Genomic DNA, 12,096 nt, shown 5'->3' with positions numbered 1-12,096 from the left:
CTTCCAGTGCAAGGACAACATGCAAGGTGAATTGCATTACGTTCTAAAACAGTCAGTATGTAGCAGGTAAAATTGTGATGCTAAGCCCGGCTATCCTTCGTATCGCAATTTCACCTGCTACATCTATCCTGACAGTCTTAGAACGTAACCTATTTCACCTTACATACTGCCTTCGTACTGAAAGAAGTACTCGACTCCATTCGTTTCTTCTAGAGTTAGTGACTTCCACCAGAATGATCGACAATATGTCTATCTATAGCAATTAGCTCCCTTTATGACTCCTCCCATCCTTCCCTTATGTCTGTGTAAAGGGACGTAGACAAGTATAACGGTAAGTGGGAAATTTATTCATGCTTATATTAGAATGAAGGACTATGTAGATTCAGCTAGGATACAGTGAAAATAACATTATCCTTTTATATATATATACAAAAAAAATATTACTAAATTTAACAAAATAGCATGACGGCAAAAAGCACCAAAATGCAAAAAAAGTACAAACAATAGTTCTTGAACAATGAACTCGGACAGATAATGTCTAGGACAAATGCTCAAAATCACTACTAAACTCATCGAAGTGTCGATAGAGGGCTGTGTGTGTTCGTATCCTGAAATATTGTTCGTAAGCCGAGGGAAAAATTGTTCATAAAACTTGTTTGTAAAGTCAATTGTTCGCAAACCGAGGAAAATCCAACAAATGTAAAATAGTAGAAGACACAATTAAATAAAATGTCCAAACATGAGACACATTTGAATGAATAGATACCATTGAGCTGAAGAAAACGACATACGTAATGGTGAATTCTGATGCGTAGTTTTTGAGTAAATCGAGAAATACTTTGATGACTCCAAAAATTGTAAGTTGCGAACAAGTTAATAAGCTTAATAATAAACCACCTGATAAAGTGAAACTGACACTCAAACACACCAGCAGCAAGCCTTTCATTATGACACTCGCAAGGTCACTGTATTCAAACTACTGTTAACAAACTTTATTAAAAATTCTACAATATACTTTTAAATAACATTCAATGTATCCATATTTAAATGCATTTCTTGTAATGTTAATTTTTTTTGTGTATAATTATTTGATACTTAAGAAACACTAGGCAGTGAAAGTTTGTGTCGTTCAAATGTTCCTTTTCATCAAGGAATGTCTTCAAAACAAATTACGTCAATCGCTTCGATGACGAATTGGCCAGGAATTAACCTTATGTCAAAAATATTTAGTAGTTTTCTCAGCAGTATTTAATATTCATAACAAAATTATTCGAAACAAATAATATTTTCTTTGATTTGTGGAATATTTTTGAGAAAGTAGGAACAGGAATTACGAACACTCTTAACGTGGTTCATCCCAATACAATTAATAAATATATAGATTAAGTTTGCAATTGTAACCAAACAATAAAATTATTAAGCATTTTTTTTCTTCAGAAATTTCAAAAAACGAATTTCAGGGAAAGAGTAACACCCATCTCTTTGAAAACTCTTTCTTGAATGCGAAACTTAGTGTTTTCTGGTTAAGAATGGAAAGTTTATTCTGTTACTTTTGCTTTTTTGCTTTGTGTGGTCCTCCTCGTTATCTAGTAACTAACATGTGCACCTCTCGTGAAAATGGTCCGGGGTTCGATTTCTGGTAGGAGAGTATTAAAATTTGAGCGAATTACGATAGTTCGGATTCAGCCTTAAACTGCAGACCTACGTATTATTAAGCGTATTATATACATCGGTGCTTAATTCCCTATCTAAGGAACTAGCTACTAAAAAGTCAGAGGTTCCCAATCATTTTTTGACTGCCGACATATTCAGTAAAACGCATATGACATCCTGATACACTTACTATATTTTTATTATAATATAAATTATAATATTATAAAACTATGTAAGTTATATTGGTAATATAAATTACACCCCCAGAATGGGTCTGTCATACTCTAAAATGTCAATTTTACAGGTAACTCGAAAAAAATCGTTGTTTTAAAAGAAATTTCGTACAGAAAACCTTTCGTAAATGCAGGTGATTGTAAATGATTAAACGGATTTGAAATGGATGTATTAAAAATATATAACACATATAATAACGAATGATACATGAAGATATACAGAAACTCTTAGAAATGTTCAATGTAGCTTTCTTTCGTCATCTAATACACGTCTATGCGCTGGATGAACGAAAAACTCTCACAGCCTCTAGATTAGGCGATGAGCTCAAGATAACATAGTCTTATGGTCACCTAAGTCTCCCGATCTGTGAGTGTTTTCCTACTTTGAGGACATGTGAAAGGCATCGTGGTAAAGATGTCTCTTATACTAGCAACTTTGGGTGAACTTCAGGATCACATTGGAACTGCATTCACGACCATTCGTAGGAATATGTTAGAGGGCGTGTGGGGCTAGCTAGATTACCGCATAGATGTGTTTTGTGTGACGAAAGGAAGCCACATCCACCGGCAATCGAACCCTGGACCTCGTACACCAAAAGTGCAGGCGTTAGTCACTAGACCAGCATGGAGGGCTCCATTGACCCATCTTGATCTCCCAATTTAAGTTGCAACCTAAATTAAACCATCATTCTACAATATACTTTTATTTATTCTACAATGATCGAGGTTCCATCCGTCAAAACTCGCAAGGGAAATAGTGACATGTTCTACTGCAGGAAGGCACGTACAAGTGCACTGCATATACGACCTATATGGAAGCTTTGTGCTACATTCAACATATTCTACAATAAAATCATTAAGAGTTATAAAGATTTAAATATATTTTATTGTTCTGAAAAGTCATTCAGAAAACTAATATTGAGTGTTCTGTTTTAAAAAAATTAAGTAAAATGTATTATTTTAATTTAATATTCTATCATCAGGTTCATTATAATTTAATGTTTGTATTCAAGTGTTACATTATGCTCTCAACACTATGTATTCAAGTTCATATGTAGACACTGTAATTGGGCAGTAATGCCTGTTGTGTTGTTAATAAATAAATAAAATAAAAATTGTGTTCAACAAATAATAATAATAATAATAATAATAATAATAATAATAATAATAATAATAATTTAAAAAATAAAAATCCAAAAATAAGACATATACTATACCAATTGATAGTGCTCATTGAGCTGAACAACATTTTATGAAAGCTAAAGCGTGGTTGTCGAGAAAATCAAGAGAAATGAATTTTTAAAAATCTAAAAATGAATGATATATGATAATCAGTCCGTCTCCCACAAAAATAAATGAGAAATAATTAAATATTTAAATAACTGGTGCTGATTAGTGAATAGTCAGAGACATGGTAGCCTATTAAACAAGAATGCATCTACATAATGTACAGAAAGAAACTGGCTTATTTGATACTTAATGTTTTGAGAAGAGAGAAAGAATCAGGTGCAGTTCAAAAGATGAAGCCACTACGGAGTCCCGCCATTTCCATTGCAATCAATGACAAAACTCCTTTCTATGTGATTTTCTTTTTTTAAAGTCCTCGCTTTTCATATATTTTTCGTTCGTTTCTTCTCAGAAAGAAAAGAAAAATGTTCCTTTGTATAATACTTGAGAAAAAGCTCTGCTATTTCCACTCCATTGCTCTCAATGCACACACGAACAATTGCGGAAACACCCGATCCTCGTCGATTGCTGATGAACGCATTCTCTTCAACTGCGACGGGCGTGGCTATGCTCAGGCAACTACCAATCAACCGTCAGATTCAGTGAAAAAACTTGGAAGAGAACACTGAAGGATTACTTTACTGCAGCGGATGAACACTTGATGCGCGCGTTGTCTCGTCTCTTGGTTGGCTCAGAAGTTGGGAGGGAGGGAAGGAATCCAAAAGTAAAAAAGGAAAGAGAGAAACAGACTTGCGGTGGTGAGGTCTCGAGGTTTTTGAGGGCGTTTAATTTTGCCCAAAGTGTCATGGCGGGGAGCTGGTGCAGGTATCACGTTGGCGAGAGCGGTTTTTAACGCAAGTGAGAAGATGAATGTTGTCGGTTCCGAAATCAGTTCCTTAACAGCGAAAGTGATAGCCACGCGGAAAGTACTTCTCTCGAATAACCAAAGGAACGATACGGATAGCCTATCCAACGAAGCACGTGGCCATTGTTGCAACAACAATTGATGTTGTTATTAAGTTGTGTCGTGGACAGTTCGAAAGAGAAGCAAAGGTTGTGTATAGTGCCTCGGCAACGACGAACCTCAGAGGACTCCGTGGAGGACGCTTTTCACCCTCAGCAACTCACAAGTGTCAATCTGTCAGTTCCAGCTGATTGTAACCGTCTGCCAACAGGTCTCCGACATCCATGCTCGAGCTTCGAAACATGGTCCAAGACACGGAATGTATCCCGTCGGGGGCAGGCGCCGGACGCTCAGGTGAGAGTGGCATGTATTGGAGTTGTTCGTCGCATGCATTCATTCTCTCAGAGAGAGAGAGAGAGAGAGAGAAAGTAGATGTATACGACTGTGTTCGTGTTTGTGTGTGTCAATGGATAAATAATGTGCATATTAACTTTAAAAGGAAATCAGATCTATATTTATACTTTACGCGTATATTTCTTCATTGTATTTCTTTATATTTGAGGGTGCTATCTGCAATGTATTCCACACCACAATTTCATTTTTGTTGATATTAAGGTCATTTAAAGAATTAATATCTACCATCCTGGCATTCGTATGGTATGATTCAAAAGCTATAAGGTCTTCGGTTCTTGCTAATACTGTCAATATCAACATGGCTATAGGATTATAATAGGAATTTAATTAGCAATTGCTACTGAGAATACGTGAAAATATTTTATTTACCAACCTCCCACTCTCCACACATCAGTGGTATCATTTCAATTTCACCGCGATATTTATTGCGTCAATCCCGTTATGGCATATGGCATATTTCGCTGCATTCAATTTTCTCTGATCTTTTCACGTGCAAATGTGACAAAAAAAGATCATTAAAAAAATTAAAGGATTATTTCGTTCTTAATCCTCAGATTATTACTTAAAAATGGAGACATAAACTGCCATCTGGAGTCATAATTAACTCCATCTTAAAGATTAATAAAATTACTATTTATTTTGAATTGTTTTATTGTTTGATTATTTTCATATTCTGTCGAGTGGTACAAAAATTAAAATATAAATGTATATTATGAATGAAGAAACATTTCGGTATCAAGTAAATGTCAAATACGTATTATAATGATTTTTATTCGTGACCGCTATGAAAGCATTTCTTTACTAGATAAGAAAACAGTTGAAGACAGGTACTCAGAGCAAGTTAGTTAATTACGATGATATTATAGAAAATACTAATAAAGGAATAATAATAATAATAATAATAATAATAATAATAATAATAATAATAATAATAATAATAATAATAATAATAAAATTCACAGTAGGTGTTCGATCAACCCCCAGGTACATATTTAAGGGTCTCAACTCCTTATCACAAAATCACTAATCAATATGTAGTTTAAAAAAAGGAACATTTTGCAGTCTTGCTCTGGAAAGACGCTTTAAAATGTTCGGATGGGAGATGTAAACAATTTAAAACCGATCCTATTGAAAATGTATGAATCAAAACATATACTACTTTGTAGCTTCGGGGAATTGTGATGTTAAAGGGAGGACTGGTATTTTAATTTATATTATTATTATTATTATTATTATTATTATTATTATTATTATTATTATTATTATTATTATTATTATTATTATTATTATTATTATTATAAAGTGATGAGAAAGATTTCGTACCTGGTTTAGCAACTGATTTTAATATCGTAAATTTAGTAGAAGACTAATTGATACCACTCTGTTGAATATATTTTGATTGAAATTACGCCCTATTTATGTTAAGGGTTAAGTTGAAGCTATCATTTCTTATATCTTTAACCTATGCTTAATATTGTTTCTGACTGCATAATCCTTTATTTCAATGTTTACATATAAAGAGTTGATAGCATTTTTAAAAAATAAATTACAAAAAAATAGTTTCATATAATGATTCTAAATGACTTTTTGATAGATAAAGTACATTATAAGAAAGACTCATGTTATGGACACAGAATTAATATAACAAAATCCTTGCTTGTTTAGTGCTTAATGCAATTGTGTTGTTTTGGATATTACTGTAACATTATGAAGATAGAAATTCTATAAGCTTTCTAAACTTTACTATATTTATATGAAATGAGAGAAAATGGATGGGAGAAAATTCACTGAGATGACTCATGACATGTGGCGGTGGAGTGAAAATGACAGAAAGTTTGGATCGGATAGAATGGCCTTAATCATTCATTCACTGATTTTGCACTATTTTCCTATCATTTAATTTTCCCACTAAACTCCTACAAAATAGACTTCATAGACACAGGTGATAAGAGTGGCTTTCAACCTCATAATAATTTTATATAGACTAATGTACAGCCATGAACATAAGTAAGTAGACGTTGGAGCAATGAGAAATAAAGACTGTTACCTCTACTTATTTATGTTCATGACTGTACAAGGGAGAAATTCATTATATGTGTCACTGTTAGCAATGCCTGTGTCACCGTTAGAACATGCATAACAATAGAAATAATCTTCTTAACAGTGTAGTTTCTTTCTATACATATAAAGACATCCCAGGTCATACTGCGGTAAGGAGTCGGTATGATGAGAATAAATGAAACGACAGAATGAAGAAACTAGGAGGAAATGGTAGAGTCCGAGAAATCCCACACACATAGTGTTTGTCCACTACAAAGCTCATTTGGTGCGAGCTAGGATCGAAGCAAGGATAGCATGTCCAGAGATGAACGCTCTACTACTGAGCAACCACGAACCTTAGTATATAATATATATATATATATATATATATATATATATATATATATATATATATATATATATATATATATATATATATATATATATATATATATATATATATATATATGAAATGAATAAAATAAAAGAAACATCAGTTGACGCGTTCAGTGCACGAGGAAATCAAGTCCACTTTTTGGTCAATTTGGACATATTTCGTGTTTAAGATATGTTTCTGAAGCTCCTTTTAGACCTTATAGATAAGATTTATGACCAGATATTGTAAGTAACTCTCATATTCTAAAAGAAATGTTAATATTTTTATGCACTGTACATAAGCGTACCAAACAATCTTCATATCTGTTTCTCTCACGACATTTGTAATAGGACTTAATTCTCTTTTGCTCTGAACGCTCCAATTAAGACGAGGGTAAACACAGGAAATAAGGGATACTTTTTTTCTTTCCTTTATTTCTAAGAAACTTCTAGGCAAAAATGTTGTACATTACAATAACAGGAAGACCTTTGCTAACTAAAATATAAGTATGAAAGTTCTTTACATACCAATGATTTTATACTATAGGAGAAAATGGAAAGAAACTCAATTTCCCATATTAAGAACACCCCGCTCCTAACACACAATTCTACATGATCTTAATATGGGATAATAGAACGAAATAGGTCTACAATGTTGATATACTAAAAGCATGATTGGTCATACTACACATTTATCATGATAAAGTAACGAACATTTTCAAACAGCATTCTTAGGACAAATCACATTTTAAATAGTTCAAAGACAATATTTTGTGTAATACTAAAATAATTACCTAGATTGAATTGATCTACTCACTACATCTTTCCAAGTTGTCGCAAATCAATTACTTTTACCTTGAAACACTAACCCTTTAAGATACAAGAAAATATAGAAAAAGTAGCCTATATCCTCTGAGAAAGTAATCCACGTGGGAATTAGAAGCAGAACTATATATAAAAATCAATTCTGTGAATACAAAATGTTTCCAAAATAGGCCTCAAGTTACCAATATTTTGATCTGTTTTTAATTTCAAGAACAAGAATAAGCAAAATTTTAAATAAAAATTGGTACATTTGCGATGAAACCATCCTTGACAAACTGTACATTGAAATAAGTCTCCCTTTTCTGAACTTAATGACTACAATTTATCACATGAAATACATTCATCATTGTTATCAGTAACATTACTTGAAATCACTTCTAATGTCGTCGTTCAATACGCTTACTGACTCTTCTCAATTACTCTTTTCTTTGCGGGTTGTAATTTCTTTCAAACTAAATGAAATCTTTAAGTTTTATGTCCCACGGTTAGGTGGCTAGGCTGAAGGAGACGATGCTGATGAGTAATGAATTAAATGTTGGAACGAAGAAAGTGCTAGGAAACGGGATAACCACGAGGAAGCCCATGCACACGGTGTTTGTACACTACAAGGTTCACTTAGCGCGAGCCGGGTTCGAGCCAGGGACCCCATGTACCAGAGATGAACTCTACCACTGAGCCACCGCGGGTCCCTGTAGTTTCTTTGAAGTTGTTTAAACTCATCTTGAAAGTGTAAATGTTTCTTAACAATTCCTGAGAACGTTGATCATTCTATGATGTAGTGAACATTTCTAAATCTTGAAATATTTGACAGCATTTTACCTTTGCCTAACTTTCGACTACAGTGTTTCGATCTCTTCGTTGTAGATCTGACAGGTGATTCCCAGTTCTAATTGATAGTATTATGCTGTTCTTTCCACTTCAGTTTGTAGCTGACAAAGCAGTGAGAACAACAGTATTTAAGAACTCATTTTCATCAATCACAAAAGGGTTTAGTGGATATATTTTACCTATTTTAAATGCGTTAACTGTTGTTTCAACAATTCACCATGGGTATATATATTTTCCTGAGAAGTGCGGGAATTTGAAATATTATAAGGATTAAATAGGACTACAACGCAGATGCATTTCTGAACAATAATGAGCTTTGAAAGTATGCATATTGATCACTCTAAAGATTGTAGCTTGATGGAATAGTTGGGATGTAAGCAAATAACAATGACATGCTGATTTCCACCTGATAGAACAAATTCTAGATTGGAATTATGTTAATGGTGTCTATCCAAAATTAGGAGAATAGGGTCTATGCAGTTGGCTTTGCAAAACTTACAAAATGTATGAATGTCAATTTAATCCAGCGTGGTGGGTGAGCACTAAAATTGAACGTGGAAGATGAGCATCAGTTAGGCCGTTTTTCATGTTCTCAGAAAAAGTATAAGTGAAGGTACGAAAACTTCTCCCGCCCTTTTGCAAGTCACTAGGTTATCAAATTGACCCTTTCAGCTAAAGTTGACCCATCTTCTCTTTCCGTCAGCAATAAAACCTTTGGATGTTTCTTCTCCATGATACATACATCAGTCTCATGACAGTTAATGTCCAATTGAGTGGTATAGAGTTAAGGTACTCCTCATGATCAGTTTCTAGGATAATGAAAGAATTTAGCACACGCTCCATCCAAGGCTAAAATGGAAGTTCCTTGCAGATGTCTCGGAAAAAGTGTAGAATGACGCATCAGAAACAACTATTATCCATCAATGCTCCTCTTTAATATTTTTGTTGAGCGGGTTTGAAATACTTAATTCAGTGGACTAAAATGTCAGGCCTTTTAATTTTCGGTGTTTAAAGTCCAAAATACCATCGACCTATCTGTTGTAATGATCAGTAATTGTTTTTCCAGTTCTTTGGAGGGAACGAATGTATCATAATCTTAAATTCACAGTTATTCGGAGCTCTTTCTGTAGTTCACATGCGCCTGAGCCTATCTTGGAATATTCCAAATTTGAATCATTGTATTCTGCATGAGGAAAATCGCCATTTTGGATATTAATCTTCCTACGGACATGCATATAAAATTTCCGCAAATTTAACAATATGTCCTTAAAGAACAGGATATACAGTATCCTATATTGAAAAGACATTACAAGACTCAATTACAAGACATATTTTCATCAGTGGAAATAGAACAAGAAACTATAACTCGTCAAAAACTCAGTCAGTAAAAAAATAACTCTGAAAGAAAAGGCTTTGTTTGCTACTGTTGCAAAAAATACCACTACGTAGACAGAGGGAGACCAGGTCTTTACATTCATAACAATTTAACAAGGTGGCAGCCTATAGTAAACAAAATATTTAGGTATTTCACATTAGGAACGTATTCCATATTTGGTACACTTATCCTACTGTTGGCAACAAACATTTTACTTTCTAGAGACCTAAAAATTACTTTTTTTTTTTAAAGTTTTCTCCAAAATTGTGGATTAGAATATATCATTGTGTTCAACTCGTCTTTGCGCTTTTTTTTTTTTTTTTCGTTAGACGTTAATAATTTTGTAGAATTTATTTATCGCAAGATAAAGTAGGTTCAGAAACGCAGTTAATATCTGCAATATTCACCTATTGTGTGTTATCATAGAAATGAGAATCCTGTGTAACATTTCATCTATCTGCTCTGAACTGTTAAAATTTGTCATCCGATCTCGTTCTCTACACAGATGTCTTTGTTATAGCATTCGTACGGAGACTGTCACTATAAAACAAAAGTATATTTTAGGATCAGACTATATTTTTTGGAACATAGATTCTAAATTCATTATCATTGAATAGGTGCATGCAATCAATGTTATGGCGAAACAGCTTGTATAAAAATAACATTTCGACTACGGTTCTCTGCAGGAGTACGTCTACATATAATATTTCTTCTCTTTAGAGTTAGGAGATTGAAGAAAAGATTTTTTTTTAAAATGGCTTCATTTTCCTCTATTTTAAATATCTCAGATTTGTTAAAAAAAAAAAAAATAGTACATTCATTTTCCAATATGTATTTCATATAATGCATCCCATTTGAGCTAATGTATTATTGCTATAGCTTTTGATTCGTCTAAGTATTTTTGAATTCTTTGAATATTGTGCTAAAATGTCTATCTGCTGTCCAATTATACAACTCATGAACATTAAATGTTATATATTTATCACATGCGGGTACTAATCCTAAATCTTTGACGATCTTCACAAATTGAATAATAATATTTCATTTCATAAACAAAATACATTTGTGTTCTAGATTTGTGAAGAACATGATGTTTCATTTGCAAATATTAATACCGAGGTTTTTAGTCCTAGACAACTCAACTACTCCATTTGAGTTATCTTGAAGCAATTTACACTCACCGAGTGTTTTACAACCTATTGTAAGATCATCTGTATATTACTATGAGAAATGTCCTTTCAAGTTGTTAAGAGAAAGATCCACTCGTTGCTCACGAACTGTAATAATACTGACAAAATAAAGTTGGACAACAGATGTATTTGACGTAGGCTGCATTAAAACAAAATGGTGGCAAAATAGTCTAGTGGTTACAGCGTGTTTCCGGGTTCGATTCCCAGCTGGTGCTTCCCAATTTTCGGCGTCTACCCGGCGTCGTGAGGCAAACTAGGGAGTCATGTGAAAACAATACGGGATGGCCACTAGGTCTAGAAAGCTTCTGACACGCCTGTTAGTGGCAGGGCAACGCAGTCTGGTGATCACGTGTTCGTCACTAGCTTGAACATAGTTCAGTCGACCGCTAACAGATGGCGTTCCAGGGACTCTGTCCTCAAAAACGGTATTAAAACGAAACTTTGAGTTTATAATATAGTATATAGAGTGAAGAGTCATGAATTGTAACAGTGTATGGAGAAGATACTGCTGAACACTATCACGCCCGTTCACTTTAATACGCAATAAATACTATAAATAACAATGACTATGATTTTTTATGCATTCACGTGCATCATTCATAAAAATAATTAACAATAAAGGATTAAAATTTTTTCCCTGAGGAACTCCTGATAACTGTAAATATTCTGTCGACTTGAAACCTTTATCCCTCTGTACAAAAAAAAAAAAAAAAAAAAAGTCCTGACTGACTGGACGCCAACGGCCAGGACAAACTGCTTAAGCTAGAAACTTAAAATTAGGACATTGCCTATGACTGGTGACGTAAGATGGCAGTAAAGAAGGATATGTGTAAATTTTACGTGGAAGGGAAGGCGTTAAAGGAGCTTGGAATTATTATAATAATGTGTCCTTATTTCTCAACCTCTGAAGGTTACAGACATGAAATCTACTATCTGGAGTTTTCACTTGAAATAATTAAAGATATATTTCAATGTTTCATTTTATATATTTGACCTAGGCCAGAAAGAAAAAGAGGTCGGGTGGTTAACTTT

General features: G+C 33.6%; 1 protein-coding gene across 1 annotated transcript in view; it reads left to right on the top strand.

Moving 5' to 3' along the window:
- Positions 1-3,821: 3,821 nt before the first annotated feature.
- Positions 3,822-12,096, top strand: part of Lmx1a (LIM homeobox transcription factor 1 alpha) — a 102,591-nt gene continuing 94,316 nt past the window's right edge. The window contains exon 1 of the mRNA XM_081764036.1: positions 3,822-4,371. Within this exon, the coding sequence (XP_081620162.1) occupies positions 4,302-4,371 (70 nt within the window). The 5' untranslated portion in view covers positions 3,822-4,301. The remainder of the gene's footprint in view (positions 4,372-12,096) is intronic.

This window comes from Thermobia domestica, chromosome 7 (assembly GCF_964235325.1).
Source record: "Thermobia domestica chromosome 7, izTheDome1.hap1.1, whole genome shotgun sequence".
NCBI classification, from domain to species: domain Eukaryota; kingdom Metazoa; phylum Arthropoda; class Insecta; order Zygentoma; family Lepismatidae; genus Thermobia; species Thermobia domestica.
Note: the sequence above shows the minus strand (reverse complement) of the source record. Positions and strands in the feature narration are given on the sequence as shown.